General features: G+C 37.4%; 2 protein-coding genes across 10 annotated transcripts in view; one reads left to right on the top strand and one right to left on the bottom strand.

Annotated features, from left to right (window-relative positions):
• The window catches only part of PAM (peptidylglycine alpha-amidating monooxygenase), a 116,749-nt gene that overhangs the window by 934 nt on the left and 94,095 nt on the right, over positions 1-21,720 (bottom strand). For 2 of the 9 annotated variants that reach the window (XM_049647674.1, XM_049647680.1), the window contains 8 exons: positions 21,009-21,081; positions 19,850-20,060; positions 19,176-19,376; positions 16,616-16,731; positions 11,497-11,596; positions 8,967-9,020; positions 3,520-3,723; positions 558-614 (listed from right to left, as the gene is read on the bottom strand). In XM_049647674.1, coding sequence (XP_049503631.1) covers positions 558-614; positions 3,520-3,723; positions 8,967-9,020; positions 11,497-11,596; positions 16,616-16,731; positions 19,176-19,376; positions 19,850-20,060; positions 21,009-21,081 — 1,016 coding nt within the window. The remainder of the gene's footprint in view (positions 1-557; positions 615-3,519; positions 3,724-8,966; positions 9,021-11,496; positions 11,597-16,615; positions 16,732-19,175; positions 19,377-19,849; positions 20,061-21,008; positions 21,082-21,720) is intronic. The other 7 variants (XM_049647675.1, XM_049647681.1, XM_049647676.1 and 4 more) reach the window with 5 other exon arrangements.
• Positions 1-21,720, top strand: part of GIN1 (gypsy retrotransposon integrase 1) — a 79,348-nt gene that overhangs the window by 43,731 nt on the left and 13,897 nt on the right. Inside the window, exon 13 of the transcript XR_007461331.1 lies at positions 2,467-2,641. The gene's annotated coding sequence lies outside the window, so the exon portion shown is untranslated. The remainder of the gene's footprint in view (positions 1-2,466; positions 2,642-21,720) is intronic.

Genomic DNA, 21,720 nt, shown 5'->3' with positions numbered 1-21,720 from the left:
GAAAGGGTAGATATTAACAACAACAACATAAGTGAAAGAGATACTTAACCTACAGAGTCAGAAAGATATTACTTGTACTGATTTATTAAAATAAATAAGAAAAAAGCTCCCCAGGATTATGTGTTTCTGTAGGATTCTTTAAGATTCATTTCCCAGCTCCTGCTTTTTCCAGGCTCTCTGGAACTGGGATCCCTTGAGGAGCTCTTCATTTCAATGACTATATGAAAAGGTCATCTTCACTATGACAAGCACTGACATGCTGACAGGAGTGAAAGAAAATTTACTGAAGACAAATGAAGCCAGATAGATAAAAGGCAGGGGAAGAGAATTAAATATAGAAAGGCAAGGTAGAAAAAAACGAAACTGGGAAATGTGCTGCCAGCGCCACATACTTCAGTTTAGTTTACGGTTTGCATTCTGCATTTAACATTGCTGTGCTGCACATGAGGAGTTTACTTTTCAGAGAGAGTATGGGAATTAGATCCCTGCTCTGTAAAGGACATGAGCGTGTTGACTCTGAGCCACATGTGAAGGATTCTGAAAGGTCACAGGCATACCTCTGAGTCTTCCGAGCACTCTTCCTGAACTTGCCTCAAGTTTGTGTTCAGAATCTGCTAGAAAAAGATGGCACATTTCAAAATGAGTCCCAGTCACCCTCCTCAACCATGGGCTCAACTTTCAATACCGAATCAGAGGTTCATAAATGATTAAAAACAAGGCCTGTGTTTGTCTGTAAGCAATTCTAAGGGGGAAAAAAGGCGGTATGTTATTGTGATGTATCTGAGGGCCAGAGCTGGGTTTGACTTCAATGCTGTGCAGTCTCAATAAATTACTTCTTTGAGCCTCAGTTTTCTCATTGGAGAAAAGAGGGATCAATGATAATTCCCTACCCATCTGCAAGGTTTAGATGGGATACTGCATGTGATGTGCTTAGAACAGTGCCTGGTAGCTACACAGTAAATGCTCAATAAATATTAGTTATTTTTATTAGGACAAAATTAAATTACCAAGAGTTTATAACAACTTGGGAAGCTTTGGTTATTATAAATTAGGACTTTTGTCTTAGGCTTTAATCTTTCTATTAAGCACAGTACATGTTGTGCTTGAGACAGCCTTGGATTCACGTACATCATTTCTTCTTTGTGTAGGACTTAACTGAAGGCAAGGACCTGAAACACTGAATAATTTCAGTCATAAAAGTGACCCAAACTCTCCCTTGGAGCTTCCCATCTTCCTGATGGATGGACTTTCTTTCTTTATGGGGAGGCAGAACTCCCAATGGACTTATTTTTCCCTTTGCTCTGTATCTGTCTGTACTTTTTGTCCTGACTTCCCCTAAGGGCTACTCCCCTAAGGGCTGTAGACAGGGAAGTGAGGCTTGGGGTTCTCCTATGAAGCCTCTAACCAGGAGTAGAGGCAGCCTCGAGGAAAAAGCTAGCAAGCGGATGGCAGAGGAAAGGTAGAAGAGTGGGTGTGGAGAAAAATAGGCAAGAAGGGAAGAATCTGATTAAGACTGTTAGAGAGCCAACAAATTAGATTGTAAGTTCTATAAGGATGCAGGACAGCCTTTACTTAGCTGGCTTTGTATTCCCTGTGCCTACCACAGTGTCTGATGTGGAAGTGACATGCAATAAGTATGTGTTGAATAAATGGAAGGTCTTTTATGAGGGTTACTAAAAACTCATTAATTGGACAAGATCTATCCAGAACAAATGCTGAAAAAAGGTGACAGGCTGATCTACTTTTAGAATTAAATGTATTATATGGAACCATATAAAACTGCAATATTTCTGTTGAATATTTCAATATGAATAAAGGTAATTTCATATGGTCTGACTTAGGTCTCTGCCTTCCCAACACACTCCTGTAAATTCAGTATTCTGTAACAGTGCCGTGTCACACGTGCTTACCGGTGAACAGGAGAGACCAAACCTTCTTAACTCCCCAGCTACTACTCCTTCCAGTGTGGCTGAATACCACCATTCCTGCTGCCTGGTCCCAGCCCCTTGTGTTCCTGATGCTCTGCGTATTTATCACTGCACTTACCACCTTCTGTTGTTACCTTTATAGACAGTCCTCTCTTTTTTTATGTTTCATCTATTCTGTGAGCTCCACTTATTTATTCAGTCATTTCCCCAACAACTATTTATCAAACCCCTAGTGCCAGGAACTGTGACTGTGCTGAGGATACATAAGTAAACAAGTCAACATGTAAGATTTTTGCTCTTTTGAAGCTTCCATCTAACTCCATGAAGACAACGACTATGTTTATCTTTGCTTCTGCTTACCACAGTTCCATACCCTTAACAGGGGCTCAAAAGAAGTTCTTTTTGAAGAGTTAATTGTATTTTTGAGAGCTTTATCAATTGCAGATGAACAGCAAACCAAAGTCCTAGAAAAATTCCCTTTCACAACTAATTAAATGGAATCCTCTGTTTTTTGTTTCTGTGTGCTTTTCTGTGTCAGGGCTTTGCCGTGGGCACTGAATCCCTGCCATGGTCGCCTTGGCCTGAAATAGAATCAGATGCTACTTCTTGATCGAATGCTGCCTCCCACCCTGGCCCACAGATTCCTTCCCCAACACAGTTGTAGACTCTTGCCTTAGGGCCTGGGAAGCCAGCCAAGGGACTGCTCCTAGGAGGTAAGAATCATGGGTTGGATTATTTGTTTATTTATTTGAATGTCCTGAAAGGAACACAGCTCCTCTTCCTACACTATGATAATGATCTGATAAAATATTGATTCCAACACTGGACCCTGCCTTGTCTGGTGAAAGAAGGCTGATGGCCCAAATTGTGACTATTTAAAAGCTACTGAATGATGTATTGTAGGAATAAATAGTTAATTTCCTGAGAAAGTTGAGGTTTAAGATAAGTATCTTTTATGACTTATGACTTCTATTACTGTATTACCAATGACTGTTTTTCACAATCATTGGTGTTACTTGAGCACTTACCTGGTGGCAGATACTGTTGATAAATGCTTTATGTTTATTATTTCCCTTAATCTTCACACAACCTTGTGAGTATTTTATCCCTACTTTATAGATGAGGAAACTGTGGCTTGGAGAGACTAAGTAACTTGCCCAAGGTCATGTAGCTAGGAGCTAAAGCCAGGACTAGCAGGGGAAATATATAACTCCCAAAGAATGGACCTAGGTATTTTGAGGCCTGGGCCTGTTTCTAACAGCAAGGATCTCCTCCTTCCTGACCCTAATTTATAGTGACTACATATCTACACAATTTCATGTGGAGACATTAACTGGGCTTATGCCAATTGCTAAAAGGCAGTATTAAAAGTTATATTTTAATCTAACTATCTAAATTTCTGAGGCTTCAGATACTTTTTCTATGGTGATACTAACTATAAACAATATTTGGAACATAAACAATAATATCCAAAAAGGCAGAGAGCATTTAGAAAAAACACTGAAAAAAATCACAACCAAACTTTGGGGATACTTAGGCCAAACACTCTTTCAAAGGTAGGTTCCAAGTTCAAGGGGCTCATTTTACTTGCCTCCAAAGGCCTTTGATTTTTTCCACCGAATAAATAAGGCAATGGCCAGCAGGACAACCACCGGAATAACCAGAAGGGTTGTAATGAGAACAATGGGCACTCCAAAGCCCGGCTCTTTGATCAGTTTCTGTTTCTCTTGCATCTTCTGCAACTCTGTGGAGGCCGGTTTGTTCTCCATTTTGTTTTCAACAACTGCCTCGGATTCTTCAGGGAAAGAAGAGTTCACAATATTCAACTGACTCAAAGATTCCAAAACCCAACCACCCACCCCTACCCAGTCAAATCAACAACTGCTCATAAAGAACTTGAGTTCCATGCATGTGGGGTTCACATTTCAATATCTGAATCTACCAAGCTAGCAGCAGGTATTGTGATTAGTAATATCCACCCAATGGTTTTGTACCTTTAAGTTGGTTTTCTTTGATCCTACCCTTTATTCCCCATAATTCCACAAAACAAATATCCTCCTTTTGCATTTTTTTCAAAGTTAAAATTAATAGGCAGTATGGTGCAGGCAAAGAATTGGTGTGCATACTACAGTCAAATGAATCTAGGCTGAAATCCTAGTTCTCCTATATAAATTAGCTGTGTAACTTTGGGCAAGTTACTTAAATAATCTGGGCCTTAGTAACCTCATCTGTAGAACTATGATGATAAACAAACAAACAAAACACCTCCTTTATAAAATTGTTGAGTGTGAATGTTTATCATAGAGATGGTGTTTAATAAGCATGTTTCCTTGTATCTTTAGTTTATGAATCTTGTTAATGTTCAATGAGTTACTGGCACATCACATGCACAGTGACACACATTAATTCTAGGATTTCAAACTGGAAAAAGAACTGTGTCCTTTTCAGGTTCTTTTATACAGTTCCTAGCAAGCCGTAAGTATACACAGAAGCACTGTATATATGATTCTGTGTATGATGAAAATAGAACAATTCTCTGGTATTGACTGGTACTGGGTAGATAACAGGCCTAAAGTACTGTTTGGGAAATGATTCAACTGAACCATATAAACTGCTTCAGGTATCTTAACAACTACTGACTTGAAGGTTGAGCCTTCCAACATTCTTGCCCTCCAGAAGCACATATGTGTGCTTGTACAAAAACCCTAGTGTGCAAAGTCTAGAAGTTACTATCATCTTTGCCAAAATGCTCACAAGATTTCTGGAACTTCAGTTTCTTGGTGTGATGTAGAGTGTATCATATGGCCTCATGGAAATTTTGACAAAATGGCAGGAATAGCTGGTTCAACACAATCAGGAAAATCTTTGGTTAATGTTTAATATGTGTTCACATTCTTAGTAGCTTGCTGGACAATTCTCCAAGGAAGAATTTCTCAAATTACTTAAGACACTATAAGCTTTTTGCTTATAAGCTTTTTGCAGCTATTTGCTTCAATGTTCTGAGCCAGCCTCCTTCATGATCTCAATGAAACCTACTGAGCACTTAGACTGTTTCAGGCAATGTTCTCATTTAATCATTACACCAAGCCTATGAGTAGGCATTGTTAGTATCACCATTTTACAGATGGCCCCATAGTCTTCATTTCCTTCTCTGTACTATGGTTAAGGGGAAAACATTATTTCAATTTTTTGTCCACTGGAGTGGCTCTTTGAAACTTCAGCAGGAGAGAAGGAAAGGGATTGGTTCGTAGATCTAGATGGCTCCAATTTAACCTGTCTGGATCTCAGTTTCCAAGAGGAATATAAGTGTGATTCTTACTCTTCCTGGTCACTAATTGTTACATCTTTTTCTTCATTACTATAGGAGAGATAGGCAAATTGTTCTGTTTTACTTAAATTCCTTCTATATTTAAGCAGGAAAATAACAATAAATAGAAGACAAGATTAAAAAAACAGACCAAAGATACAGATTGGTAGTCAAAAATTTGTTGCCTTGAAAGAAGGATTTGTTTCTATTTGAAGGTGACTATAACCAGAATAATTACATAGCATTTTCTGTCATTTAGTGGGTTTACTGGCACCAGAGACAATGGCTGTACCAGCTCATTTTCAGTTCCCTTTTTATAAAGGCAGAGCTAGGAGTGAGCTCCAGTAAAAGGAAACAAGAACTGTGAAGTAGGTGACAGACAGAATCAGTTTAGCATTCACAGAGAGTATGCTGAGAATGAGGTAATAACCTCACTAAGGTATACACACTACACTTGAGAAATTCTTGATGTCCACATTCCCTTTGGTAATCTGAGTGCATCTACTAAAAATACACCAACATTCTAACTTTTGAACCTGCTGAAGTATGTTTAGATTTTTAAAAATACTCTATATCTTAAAGAAAGAGGATAAATTTAGATTTCCCAGTAAAAAAACAAAACAAAACAAAACAACAATATTGTTCTTTCTCAGGAACTTTTATAAGTGGAATAAAAAGTCTAAAAAATAGTTATGATTTAAGGAATTAAGGAATTTCAAAACAGTAACAATTCAAATTCTGCCACTTTTATTCTTTATCCTAAATTCTTTAACTGAAAATTAAATTCTTTAATTTGGAGCATCCCTGATGAAGGAGCAGTGAAGAAGCTCCAATATTATCCAGAACCTGGGGCTTCTGGAAGAGAGGGGCTGCCTCATGTGACATTTTTCTATCATGTACGATGCCAGATGTACTGCATTTTAAACAAAAATGTCTTCAAACAAGCTCTTCTGGCATCCCTATACATACTTGGAAATAAATATAATTTTGAAAAGCTGACATACAGGAAGTTTTTTCCCTTCTTTAAAGCCCTGAGTTTAGAAAGGGAGCCTAGGTGCATTCTTGTGTGAGCTCACACACTCAAGCATGAACATGTTTCTTTCCCCTTGAGAGAGGGGAGAAGCCCAGAGACCTCTTGGAATTGGAATAACTCGGACAGTAAAGGAGAGACATTCTTAATACAGCAATACAGCAATTATTACCCAGTTTATTACAGACAGAACTGACGACTGAAGGTTTTAGATGGCATACTAGCAAGTAACAGGAAAAGTGCAGATAGCACCAATGAGATTACTCTTTCCTTTCTTTTTATTACTATTTTTTTAATGCAGTGTGTTTCCCCTATAATGTGTTGTTCTCCATAAGGCCTAAGACGCTAGCTGCCCTAGAGAGTTTCTTTTTATGTTACTGAGACTGATTCACTATCATCATCTTTTATTTGGGGAGCTAGGGGTAAAGGCTACGATTTTGACATCTTTCATCCCTAGCAACTTTATTTGAAAATGCTTTTCCTAAGTTTCTTGTCATCACACATTCTCTTACTGTGCAACTCCCTGTGAACACAACACTGGTTCTGAAACCCTGTTATTACTCATCAGTTATATGACCATTCACAGTGGGGATGAAGGTCATCAGAGGTTACTCAAATTTGGAAATTTATACAGCAGCTAAATCTGGAATGATGTTTCTCCCTCTCTTTTGTAAGGGATGGTTTAAATTAAGTTTTCAGATTTTGATAAAAGACAAACTTTTGGAGATTCAGCATGCTTTATACTCCTTTGTGTAATAAGGAAATAATCTTAAAAAAAGAAAGGTTTAATGAGAGTCATATGAATCCAACAGAGGACTAGAACAACTTCATTTGAGTTTGGGTATTTGAGTTTAGGTATTCCTATTAAAATGTGAATGTCATGACAAGATAGCTCAATGACATTTACTATTTGAACTCCTGTGTTCTGCCACAAGGCTGGGAGGTTTTCTGAATTCAGTCAGTGGTGTGCACTGAGGAAAGAGGACATGGTGTGGGGAGAGCGCTCACTGTTCATCCTTCATTGGCCAGGCGAGAAGAGATCAGTGTGGATGGGCTGTTCTCAACAATCCAAACACTATAATCTACGATTTTTATTTTATTTTATTTTATTTTTGGTGGAACTTATTTAAACAGAAGTGGCTTGAGGCCACTGTGAAATCCCAGAGATTTCAGAGTAAATACAACCATCCCCAACCTATAGCTCTTGGAAGAATTTATGGTAAATGAATTGGTGGTATTCATTTCTCCTCAGTAGTACAGGAATAGTGGTTACCAGCACAGACTTCAGTGGCAAATAAACTGTGGTTTAACCCTGGCTCTATCACTTAGTAGTAATTCTGATCTTCGATTTCCTCATGTGTAAAATGGGGATAATACCAAATTATCACATGGCTGGTGTAAGGAATTAATTTAGTAATTTTTGTATAGTTCATTGTTTGTGCTCCATGAATGATAGCTATTATTAATAATAATATATTTATTCCAGGGAAAACAACTCACCAATAATTCTGTATGTAACAATCATAGAAAAATAAAGGATCAGGAACTCTTCAATATGAGTGTGGTATCAATGCCACCCAGTAGAGTCACCTGTGTTGAATCTCTATAAATGCCAAACATTTGCTATTTATTTATTTTATAATATTATCTTACCCCTTTCAACCTTGAGTTGGCTATATTCTCTTATCTGCCTATATAAAATCCCTAAGCTCCCTCTTGGTTCTTGCTTCTTTGTATCTTTTTCCATCTGCTTTCATGAGAAAGGAAAACAAGTAAGCCTAGGGTTAAGTCTGAATATCTAGGTGAATCATTTGTAAAGCAACTAATAATGGAATCACTTTGCTTCTTAAACATTAGGAGCACCCTATATTGAGTTCTTAATTTTACATGACCATGTCAAAACCCTGCAGATAGTATAACGTGTACAAATATAAACTGATCCTAGGAAAGGAAGAGAATAATTTGACTAGGATTTCGAATTAAACCAGTGGTTGCTTAACAGTAGCTAAATTCCATTTCCCATTCCTGATAGTATGTACCAAAGCTATACTTATTTGTGTATATGCATATGCGTGCGCGTGCGCACACACACACTCTCTCTCTCTCTCTCTCTCTCTCTCTCTCTCTCTCTCCCTCTCTCCCCTTATAGGTTATAAGTCTTTTGAAGTCAGGCACAGTTACACTTCCCTTAAACCAATTATAGCCCCTTATACATAGATGGCCCTCAGTAAATTTTGGGGCGATTGGTGTTAAGATTGGAGCTTAGGGAACAGCTCATCTTGTCAGGCCCCTATAACAGTAACTCACCAAAGATATGTTTTTCACTCATTTAGACTACAGCCCATTATGGAAGGCCTTTTCCAGTATACTGGATGGTATTTTTCTGCTTGTCTGAGGTTAATGTACTTCTAAAAGTGGCTGGCTTACTTTTTTTTCCTCTTTGAATGTCTTTGGCCCGGTTGTTCAGAATCACTTTCTATCACTTGAAATCAGTGAATTTGAGCTCATTATTACCAGTCCATTTAAGAGAGAAAACAGTAGCAACATGCAGGTTTAAAGGCTCAGTACATAGTAGAAGTTAATGGATGATTTACCGGATTATATTTTTAGTCTGATATTTTTTAATGTGCAATCAAGAGCCATAAAATAATTCAGCACAAATAGTCTTGGGTTTCACAGTCATAAGAGGAATCTGACCAACCTTTGATTTCCTGGACCTCAATGCCAGCCTTTTTTACTGATCGATGTTCCATTTCTGTAAATAGCACAGCAAAGGAAAAAGAAAATCAAAATCTCCAAAAAAGATTTGAAAACTTAATTCTGACATTAATTTTCCTTAATAGCAAATATTTTCTCACTTCATCAAATGCAATATCATATTACAGAAGAGTTTTAAGACAAACCACTAATTTGGTGCCAGGCCCATGAATCCTGGATACAGTCTCCTAGGGAAAGCTGAAACATTTCTAAGCTCTTCATATTCAAAATAAGATTTTCCTTGTGGAGTTCATAATGAATGTATTTTTGAAATATCAAGTGGTTCTGTTTTTATATGGACATGGACTGATGACTAACTCTGCCATGTTTGATTACCAGTATTCTAGCTACATAAGTAGATTTCACTAGTTAAATAGGAGAATGCAAAGACAGGGGACATTTGTTTAGCCTCCGATGGCAGTCTTACTGTTCCAAAAGTACTGTTTTCGAGATTTATTATTCAGTTGCATTCTGGACTCCAGAGAGCATTTTTCTCTTTCAAAGCTGAATGTTTATTGCAGCGCTTCTCAATCAAGGGATTGTCAAAACCACTTGGGAAGACTTTCCAAAATACACATATTGTCACCCTCTTCTTTCTATAGATCTTGAGTAGGATCTGGCCACGTGTTTTGAAAGCCCTCCCCACCATGACTTAGATATGCATCTCTGTTGAGTACTGACCACTAGGATGGTATAAAGACCCTCAGACCAGAATCTTAATGAGTTCAAGTATCATATTCCTGTCTGCAAAATGAAGATACTGTCTAGATTTCTGAGGTCTTTTCTATCTTGAAAGCTATTCATTTTTTTTTTTTTTTAATTTGGAAAAGCCTGGATTTAGTCTTGGATTTGGAAATTATCCATCTATTTACTTTCCTGTCTGCCACACGTTCTGGTTCCTCTTTGAGGAGGCAGGTGGTGGGAAAGCTACACTTACAAGGGGAATGTAAGGCTACTGCTGGAATAGAACAGTCCACAGACATCTCTGTGCCCTCAACTCTAACTGGGTCCTTATTACAAAACAGCAAAAGCTACTCAAAGGACAATTCTGAAGATAGCAGTTATCAAATTTACTTGGGTTCCAAGATCTGTATGCTCAACGATTAAAGTTTTTGGACTCTTGATATTACTTCTCTTTCTTATAACTTACTTCTTTTCTTTGTTGTAATTTTCACTTTTCCTTGTTATAATTAGTATTTATCTTCATTAATTCCAAATGACCTTATTATGTATCTAAAATTGCTTGTTGCAGTTCCTGATACCTCAGCTTTACTGTCTTCCATTCTTTAATTATTTTCCTTAACCCTATCTTCTCCTATTGTTTCTACCCTGTCTTTTTTTTTTTTTTTTTTTTTTTTTTTGTGAGAGAGAGAGAGAGAGTGTGAGTGGGGGAGAGGGACAGAGGGAGAGAGAGAGAATCTTAAGCAGGCTCCACTCTCAGCATGGAGCCTGACGTGGTGCTCGATCCTATGACCCAGGGATTATGACTGACCTGAAATCAAAAGTCAGACACTCAATCGACTGAGCCACCCAGGTGCCCTGGACCCTGTTTAATTGAGAAACTTGTTTTTAGTATGATGTCAGAGGCTAGGTTAGTATACTTTTCAAGAATTAGAAATAATGTCCAAATTGCCATTACAAAATCCCCAAAAGTAGCTGGCTTGATCCTAACGGGGAAACTCTTCTGTCCCCAGACATAATTTTGAGTTATGTGAAACAACAGTTCAGTATTCTGAACAAGCTGAAGTCTAAAGGAGAAAATGCAGTGCTTCCTGCTTGGGATACTATGTGTCTGACACAGATGTGCTGGTGCTCCTAGGTGCTCGGCAGCTACCGAGAGCTGAAGAGCCACATGGGAAGTGACAACAGGGTTGAAGCCAGTAGCTCCTCTGCTTTGCCAAAGCCATCATCTCCCTCTGGAACTAACTTGGAATTAACATTGGCTTTCAATGTAACAGACATTACTCCAGGCATCAAGAATTTCCTGTGGAGTATCTGTGGAAACAAGGGGATAACTGCCAGGAAAAAAAAAAAAAAGTGTTTCTACTTTTTTTTTTTTTTTTTAATTTTTTTTTTTTTCAACGTTTATTTTATTTTTGGGACAGAGAGAGACAGAGCATGAACGGGGGAGGGACAGAGAGAGAGGGAGACACAGAATCGGAAACAGGCTCCAGGCTCCGAGCCATCAGCCCAGAGCCCGACGCGGGGCTCGAACTCACGGACCGTGAGATCGTGACCTGGCTGAAGTCGGACGCTTAACCGACTGCGCCACCCAGGTGCCCCTCTCTCTACTTTTTAAAAATCAGCTTAATCCCTGAAATGAAACCAAACAGGTCGTTTAACAGCTGCCAATTATGCTTTGATTTCCTTCTCCTATCAATAAAAAGAGAAGGGAATGCAAATATTTTTTTTCACATGCTCTTAAGCGATGCAACTGAGGAAAAATGTGGACAATAATACTCTAAAAATCATACTTTCAGTCAGGGTGAACTTCCACACAGTGTTGGTGTGAGCGTCTCCAACATACACAGTCCCATCTTCTGACGCAGCAATATCGTGAGGCATGTCAAAGTGCTGCCAGAATAAAAATGAGGGTGGTGAGCCTACACTTGAATTCTTCATGAAAAGGCAGAAAAACAAAGCAAAGCACACAACAAAGCAAGAAGCCTATGAATCAAACCAAACAACCTATAATTCTGTCAAAGCAACTCTAGGCCAAGAAGAAGCATTCACTCATTCACCAGACACCGACTCTGCCACCTCGGGAAATGCCAAGGGACCCTCACCACTGACTTCCAAATCTTTTAAAAGTGAGCATTTATAGGAAGATTAATTTTTTACAGTTTTGTTTACTTGCTGTTACATTAGCCACCTATTTAGTTATATGTATTTTTGCCTCCATGTTTCTTTCTTCTTTTAATCACTATCACATTTGCCTGTTTTAATTTACACAAGTAAAAAAAGACTGAGTATTAATTTTTGTTATTGCTCCCATCAAGCTACCTACCATATGCTACCTGACAAGCTGTTTATACGTTACTGATAAGAGGAGTCATTTCAAAGTTTCAGGGCATTCAGTCTGAATGCATCCAAAGTGATACGCAGCAAATGTGGGGTTTGCTTACTCTGAAGCCCAGTATTTGTAGTATTTTCAGTCAGCAAAAGGAAACAAATAGAGTGTTTCCTGCAAGTACTTCCTGTTTTTTGTTTTTTTTACCTATTTCAATATTCAGTGGTTTAATGTTTTTCTTCATGACATAGTTCCATTTCAAATCATTGCCATCTCAGTCATGAGGACATGAGACAGGGGAGCACTTTCTGTGACTTTCCTAAGGTCACTAAACTAGTTCCTGGAAAAGCAGCCTTAAAATGTTGTGCTGCTGCCATCTCTGTCTGGCTACTGAAGCTTTCGGAGGTGCCACGTGTCCACCAGCTGGTAGGACATGGATGATTTTTTTCACCTTTGAGGTCAGTAGGCCTGAGTATACAGTTCTCGGAAATATGACCAGTGCGTGTGAACAGGAGCATTATCCTGCCTGTGGTCTTATCAGACAGGATCTGCCCACTTCAGTTTGCTGAGTACAAAGGGCACCGATGAGGCAAACCACTGTTCCTAGCTCACTTTAGGCGGGCAGAATACATGCTGTGGAGATACTATTGTACTTTGCGAATCAGCAACAATTTGTCACACTGAAAAGAAACATGAGACAGCCATGCCAAGGAGGCTCATTCCCTCATACTATCAAATGAGCTGTGACAAATGCACATGAGAAGAACAGAAAGCCAGAAATCAAAATGTTGCCTTGTTGAAATCTCACAAGCCAGTGATTAAATGTTCATCTTTATTTTGGGTTCAGCTAATACGTGGCAACAGACTTGTAAATTCTAGGCAGTTCCTCTTCTGTACCAAAATATGTTCTTAGAAACTGCTTTGCAAAGCATATGGTTGTAAAGTGCTGCATATTTTCTGACAGGAAAAATAATATAAATAGGTGAGGGGGAAATGTGTGAACTCGTCATTAGCTAAGGACTTCGGTTTAAATAAATCACAATATGTCATCAATTCCATGCTACAATAACAATAAACTTCTCTCTGGTTCTCAAGCTGATCCAGGGAACCAGGGGTTCTGCTGGAGATACTCTGCGGCCATTGGAGGGGCTGAGGGGGGAGAAATAGTGGATAGGACTTCGGGACCTCTATTCCTACTGCAATCAGAAGCACTCAACTGTAATTTCTTTAATGAACTATTCTGTTTTGTGTTATCTGAAACAGAAAATCATGTTGTAAGCTTTAGGATTCCAGAGTTGAATGGATTTAAAGACCTTCCAGTCTAGGCTTTGTAAACTTTTCTGAGGTTTCTCCTCTCTTCTCTTGAGGTACCCCTCCCTAGCAAAGTAACACTGACAAGAAAGAATGACAGCATCCTCCTGGGGCATCTGATGACAGAGCCCAGGGCAATCAACCTGCTCTCAAAATCTTATATTCTGTCTTAAAACTGCATAAGGGATTTGTGTTCTCTGTACAGTTATGTTTTCTTCAACATAAAATAATGTTTAAAATTACTTAATATGAAGTAAAATAGCTCTCTAAGAAGTTGCACCGAGTTATGTTGTAGTTTAATATAATCCATTGGTATATGGATGTGTACCTCCGGGAATTAAAAGGTTAAAACACATTTTAGGGTCTAAAGACTTGTGTTTATGATCCAGGTGTGCTACTTACTCTGTAGCTTTGGATAAGGAATTTCACTTGTGTGAAATTTTGAGTTCAAATCCTATCAAATCCTGTAATTTTAATCTCCATTGTTAAGGTTAGAGAAACAACATAAATATAGGCTGGTTTTTGTTTTCTGTTTTTGGTTTTTTTTTCTTTTCTTTTCGCTTGGAGTGGCAGGGATCCATTCCATTCCAGCCTGAAGAATGTGTGTGCAACCAGATGTTAGGGACCGTAGGCTTTCTTGTGATAATGGGGGTAAGAAAGTAGAAGGTAACTGTGTATCTTTTGCCCTGATCTTTACTGTCCTACGGTCTGAGCCTCCCTGCATAGACATAAAATGAAGCTCATACATTCAGGCATAAACTTTTCTAAAGAATGTAACAGAAGAGAGAACTGAAGTACATGGGGAAATATGTGGTGGACAGGCACAAACAGGTACACATTATGCAAAACCTGACTTTTGATTTGAAAGAAGAATCTCTTCATACTTAGGAATCAGAGTACCATATGGTTTCCTTCACCCAAATTTAATCTTTGTGATGATAATGTGATTAAATGGGAATTCTGAGAGATTCATCAACTGATGTTAGTTTACAGAGTCAACACAGAACAAATTTCTACATTTTGTTGTAAGTCCTGTTTATTGAAAGGAAAAGCAAATTTCACCTTGGAGTTAGACTCTCTATTTAAGTTTGCTATACTGACTTACGACTTACATCTTGTGACTTATTCATTGTTGAATGTCTGATGAACGCTAATGTTTAGGCATAATGCTTTCTAAGATTTTCATTCATGGCTGTTCATATTTTTATGAGAATAAGGCTCATGTAGAATTTAGCTTCTTGCTTAGCCCATAGTTTTGCTTTCTAGATGCATATATGAATTAAAAGTTAATGTCCTGGTTGACACAGTATATTATATTAGCATTAAAAGAACAATTATTATATTAGCATTAAAAGAACAATCAAGGCAAACACTGTACTAATACAAAGTGAAGACCTGAAAGAAAGTTAAGTCTCTTACTTTATCAATAGATATGAGGAAGTTAACTCAAAGGGGCAAAACAATGAATATCAGATAATCAGTAAGGATCTGCAACACTACTGAAGTAAAATAGATATTATCAATGTAATGAATTTCTTTCTGAAGGGTACTATGACTGGATATTTGATTCTGTATAGCTTTTCAGGTAAAATACGGTGAAAAGTCCTTCTTGTTGCATATCAATAGAAACTTAGGAAAAATAAGGAATTTGTACTACAATCTTTAGTTCAGATTCAGTTTGGTTCAGCTCAGATCCTGTAACTTTAGCTAAAACTCCATTTGAGGGAGAGGCTATGTAGGCTATGTCCTGTTCTGTTCACCACCATATCCTTAGTTATCTAACATGGCGTATGACAGAGTAGGGAGTTAATAAATATCTCTAGGATAAATAAATCCCAGACTAGCTGTCAGTAGTCTCACAGACATATTTCTCAAATATTGAGACACTTTAAAGTTTGTTTTTTTTTTTAATCTAGCAAATTTGGTATTTTAAAGAATACTGTAAGAATTATGAGTATGGATATAGTTTGTCCAGTGCTTTATGGCAACTGCATTTTGATCCAAGTAAAGCCAATAAATATTTGCATGTTTTGAAAAATAACTCTTATTAAAGCAGCATTTTGGCAGGCTGAATTTTTTTTTTTCTTTTACTTAAAATTTAAATCCAGGTTAGTTAACATATGGTGTAATAATGTTCCATCACTTACATCTAACACCCACTGCTCATCCCAACAAGTGCCCCGTCTAATGCCCATCACCCATTGAGCCCATCCCCCTACCCAACACCCCTCCAGCAACTCTCAGTTTGTTCTCTGTATTTAAGAGTCTCTTATGGTTTGTCTCCCTCTGTTTTCACCTTATTTTTCCTTCCCTTCCCCTATATTCATCTGTTTTGTTTCTTAAATTCCACATATGAGTAAAATTATATAATATTTATCTTTCTCTAATTTCTCTTAGCATAATACACTCTAGTTCCATCCATGTTGTTGCAAATGGCAAGATTTCATTCTTTTTGATTGACAAGTAATATTCCGTTATGTATATATATACTACATCTTCTTTATCCATTTGTCAGTCGATGGGCATTTAGGCTCTTTCTTTAATTTGGCTACTGTCGATAGTGAGCAGGCTGAATTTTCTAAAATTGATGTGCTGCCACAAGTACATCTAGGAAGTTTATATGAACAATCTGATCATTCAGGCAGTCATACTGAAGAGAAAGTACATTGAAGAGACAAAAGAGCTGTGGGCATGATGAACCAGACAGTGTGTTTGTAAACAAGCAGTATTAGAATAAACAGTGGTAAGCCATTTGTGAAGTCAAAACTAGCCTTTAGTCTCTTATCTAAACCAAGCCTTTAGGACTTAAACTCCAGGAAGTGCTATTTTGAAGTCTTGTTGCTCAATGTAGTAACAGCATACAAAAAGCAAACGAGATTTCTGTTGGATCTAAGAGAACTACAAAAGTACAATTTGATATACTGTGGTATCTTCTCTACTTGGATGAAACCAGGAAAAGACATTATTATTATTTTTTTTTTGGTGTTCTAACTACAGTGAATTTCAACCTGCTATCCTGCGTGAAGTCTACTAAGAACCTTAGAAAGCATACAGTGTTGCTTTGTATCTGAAGAAACTGATCTAAGAACAGACAAGGATATTTATTCTAAATAAAACATAGTAACAGGAAACCCCTATCAACCTAGCTAAGACGGTTGGTTATCACATCTCCTTAAAGATTTTAAAAATTATTCAAGTACAAATCGAATGCCAAGATTCCTATTTTAGTTTATTCCCATGAAAACTGATACCTAGGCAATATATGTGAATACCTTGCGCACTGGCTTGAAGACATCCATAATTTCCCCACTGGAAAAGTTCAACACAAATCCCTGTACAGGTTCTTGGTCCCCAAAGTAAGGCTTCCCATTCACCGCAAAGAGCAAACCTGTGACAACACATCCAGTTAAACACTCTTTAAAATATGGAGAAAACTGGCCTTCAAATATATACATGTACGTTACACAGACTATTAATATAGGGTCAGCCTGGTCCTTATAATTGAAAACAAAAGTAGAAAATAATACACTAAGCAAATTTATCTTCTTAAGTAATAACAACAGGGGCAAACAGGTTAAGGGACTAATCTCCTTGCAATAGGAAAACCAGGAATTACAAGGCCTCTCCATTTAGGAAGCCAGTAAAAATCAGGAATACACACATAGTGATATAGATATAGATACATAGGCTTAGGAATAGATCTAGATGGAGAGACATATCACAGACATCCTAGTGATAACCTTTACATAAATTATTGTGGGATGTTAGATCTTTTAAAAAATAATATCTGCTATCCTTACCAGAAGAATCAGAGAAAAATACACAAAGGCAATACGTGATGTTATAGCAGTAACAGAATAATATGATTTTAAACAAATGAAGTTTGAAAATGTGAGATGCATACTTCAGATTATCAAAGACCTACTTTTTCCTAATTAAAAAAATCAGACCATCTTTTCATTATTTATTTATTTTTAAATGTTTATTTTGAGAGAGGGAGAGAGGGAAAGAGAGTGTGAACGGGGGAGGAGCAAAGAGAGAGGGAGAGTGAGAGAATCTCAATCAAGCATGCTTCACGCTTTCAACATAGAGCCTATCGCGCGGCTGAATCTCACAAACCATGAGATCATGACCTGAGCCGAAATCAAGAGTCAGACACTTAACCAAATGAGCCTCCCAAGTGCCCCTAAACCACCCTTTTAATATTAACTTCATGAATACTTTTTGTAGCAAAATTATATTTCTTAATATAGTAGTACTTATAAAAAATAATGGAAACAGTGATGTTTGGCTTAAACACTTCAGATGATTGAATATTATGTTTTAAAGAAGTAAAACACAAGGGGCGCCTGGGTGGCGCAGTTGGTTAAGCGTCCGACTTCAGCCAGGTCACGATCTCGCGGTCCGTGAGTTCGAGCCCCGCGTCAGGCTCTGGGCTGATGGCTCGGAGCCTGGAGCCTGTTTCCGATTCTGTGTCTCCCTCTCTCTCTGCCCCTCCCCCGTTCATGCTCTGTCTCTCTCTGTCCCAAAAATAAATAAAAAACGTTGAAAAAAAAATTAAAAAAAAAAAAAGTGAAACACAATAAAATACACATCAAACTAAATGACTGTTGAAGATCCTTTCATCTTTTTTTTAAGGATTCCAGGAAAAAGTTCTTCAGCGTATCATACTAAGAAAAAAATAAATACTATGACAATCAACTACTATTGTGCAATATTGTAGAGAGAATTCCAAATATAATACACTTTGTCTTTGCTTAGATTGTTTTTAACCAGATTTTCTCTCATCTTCTCTCTTAATGTTTTTCTCTTCATATTTGATTTTTTATTCACTATGAACTTGATCACCCTTTTTTTAAGTGAATGGACTTGCCAAATTTATTCCTTAGATATAAAATAAAAACCAACATGAGAATTTCTTTTTCACTGACATTAATTTATGAGTCTTTTATCACTTCATTACTTATTCCTTGTGGAAGCCAAATTTGCTCCTTATCTGCATACTTGAATCCGTTTATTCCATGTCCTAAATAAACTGGGGGCAGCTTGGGAAGACAGCAGGAATATGCAACTTTAATAAAACAAGAAATGTAAATATAACAGTGGTGGCTACAAATAGTCAATACTACTTTAATATAGGTACACCTATATTTATGAAATATATTATAAAAATTATATATAGTTTAGAAATATATTTTCAGTTGTTCAGTATTAATGATTTAAAGAAATCTTATGCAAGTTATTTTGTAATATGAATTAACTGGATCTTATGTCATAAGTTTATATTATTTTTCTGATTTTCTTCACATCAAGAAAATCTATTTTGAAAATAGGAAACAAAATTCTGGATTTTACTGGTCACTCCTCCTGACATTTAAATACAAGCCTCACTTAATTTACATATTTATCTTCAGGGAAAAAACTTGGCCACTGCTTTTAAAAAAAAAATGTGGCGCAGAAGCATTTTGGATACTGATTTTTCAGACACACACCATCTGTTGATGATGTGTGAAGACATAATATGAATCATTTAATAACTAGAGCAAATGATCATCATTAAGGAAAAATGAAAATCAATGTTTGGAAACAATTTTTGAATCCATTACACACAGTTAAGTTTGAGTTCTTTCTTATTGCTGAATAAAGAACAGGGTCACCTGAGTTGAAAATGATTTACAAGGCATCTTTACACTAAAAGAGTGTAAGATCTGATAAAGCATCTTCAATCCCTTAATGAGAAAAAAATTATAATAAGAGTATACTAAGATAAGAGAAGTAACTTGTAAGGATAGAGGACAGCATGACAAAATATAACAAATAAAGATGAAATACCTGGTATATATGAAATCGCAAATACGTTTCTTCCAAATGACGCATGCTTAATCTCTCGCACAAAATCTTTGGTGTCAGTTTTAAAACACTGGATTCGACCATTTTCCCTGTCTGCCACACATAATTGGCCCAAATGAGGCACAAGAGCCAAGCTGTGAGGAACCCTGAACTGGCCTGGTTTAGGATTGCTCCCAGAAGATTCTATAGAAGAAAGAAAAATCTCGGCTATACAATTTGTAAAATCACCCAAACCTCTAATGTTAAAGTTTTCTAGTTTTCCAAATTCATGATAGTAAACCATTAAATATTTGGAACCAGGGGAAAAATGAGGTACTAAGTTTGTTCTAGAATATCTCTTACCCACAAACACATTACAGATTTTCTCCCTTTTTGGACAAAGTTTTCAGGTTGAGGCATTCTTTTTCCCTTTCACAAGACTGTGTGTGCGTGTGTGTATGTGTGTGTGCGCGCGCGCGTGTGTGTGTGTGTGTGTGTGTGTGTGTGTGTGTGTGTGTGGTGTGTGTGAGAAAGCTGGCAACTGGGTGCAAACAAAGGCCATGCTTTTCCCACTGGAGGGGACAATTAAATCCTAGAGAATGTGAGGGGTGGCCAATCTCTAGTTCCTAGTGTTACTGGCTAAGAATAACAATTAGAGATCAAGTCTTATTGAGTACCTTCTCCCCACTGTGTGATGAACGTTCCAGTTGGTGAAAATTGCACAATCCGACTGTTGCAGTAACCGTCTGAGACATAGATGGTTCCAGTGTCTGGATCCACAGCCACATCAGTGGGTTGACAAAAGTGATTCTGGTCACTGCCTGGTTGCATGCTCCTTCCCAGGATTAACAGAGGACCGCCTTTACTGTTTGGATCCAGTTTGAACACCTTTTTAACAAGGAACAAAAGCCTTACCCACTTTGCATGGTTACTAGTGGCACACTCCTGCCTTAGAAGACTTTCACAGGCAATTATAGTGTAAGCTCCCAGAGATTTATTTAGAGGAAGATACTTTGTAGAACTGGATGGGACTCTAAAGATCATTTGGTCTGATTCCTTCATTTGATAAGGGAGGCCCTTAGACATTAAGTAATCTGCTCAAGGTCATCCAGGTAATTAGTGGTGAGGGGAGACTAGTACTTGGATGTCTTGTTCCACCCACCTCACACTTCCTTTTGGGTCTCTCCTTGGCTAATGTAATAATAGTACAATGCTCTCCCAATAATACATGAGCAATGAATGTTTACTGAGATGATGTTTGAAGACTCTTACAGTTATGTCTTCTGAGTTCTAGTTGTGTTTTTTTTTTTTCTAGTTTTCATACCTCTTTGCCACTTATTCATAAAATGGTTAGTAGAGCTTATCTTCTGAGAGGAAGACTTTAGGCTATTCTGTGATAGAAATATAATTTCCTTTAAAAACAACAAAAATGTTTTATACATAAACATGAATGTACTAAAGACCTTGAAGGATTTATAGATTAAGGTAGTTTAAAACAACAAGTGACAAAACAGAACTAAGACTTGGGGATGCAGGAAGGAAAAGCAAATGTGGAAAAGCCAAGAAGGAGGGTGGGATGGCCTATACAGTGGTCAGGGTGAAGCCTCACATCAGGCCCTTAAGTGTCCCACCAGCCCTGCAGAGAAGGGTGACTCGGTTACGTACATATTAGCTCTTCCTGGCACTGAGTTCAAAAAGAAAAATTTCAGTTTTGGCAGTTGTATTTTCTTGTTATCAACTTCCTGGGTGACAGAAAAATACCCACACAGCTCTAGAGCATATCAAAAGCATAACTCCATGAACTTCTAGTTGAATAACTGCCAAATGGAAGATTACCTGATGCAGAGCAACGTCTGTGACCCAATAATTTCCGTCTTTATCTATGCTCAAGCCATGGGGCAAATAAAACCTGCAAAATAAAAATAATTGTCTTAATTGTACAATTACTCCCAAAGCCCCCATGAGAGGAATTTCTTGCTAATTAATCTGTAAAGGTAATATAAATTGATAAATTGATAAATGGGTACCTGCATTCCTAAAGACCAACATAAGTTAAATGAAAATGCCTGTTATCATAGAAACCTCCTTGTGACAAATCTTAAATGGCATTTAATCTTTCAAAAACCCATAAGTGAAGCCTACAACCAATTACAAATATTTATTACAAAGTATGGTATATTAAACAACACAAATCACATCAATTTAAAAATGAGTTCAAGGGTAATATTACCATTTTAGAAATGTGCATAAAGCAAATTGTGTAGAAAAATACAAATGGATTTATATAGTTTGAATAGCTTCAGTATACTTCAAGGTAATGTAATGAATGCCGTATTAATATAAAATATTAATTCTATGACTCAAAAGCTTTAAGAGCGTCTCCTAAACACAATAAAACCCAACAGAACATCTTCCAGCAGACAGGGGCTGTGTTCATCTAAGCAAAGTGAAGTAGTGTTCTGGATAATCATTAGAGAAGGTTAATCTATTTAACAAAATCAGTTGGAATGATGTGGGTGGGAGAACTGTAATGTACACAGAGGCTCAC

This window comes from Panthera uncia (assembly GCF_023721935.1).
Source record: "Panthera uncia isolate 11264 chromosome A1 unlocalized genomic scaffold, Puncia_PCG_1.0 HiC_scaffold_17, whole genome shotgun sequence".
In the NCBI taxonomy this organism is placed as follows: Eukaryota; Metazoa; Chordata; class Mammalia; order Carnivora; family Felidae; genus Panthera; species Panthera uncia.
Note: the sequence above shows the minus strand (reverse complement) of the source record. Positions and strands in the feature narration are given on the sequence as shown.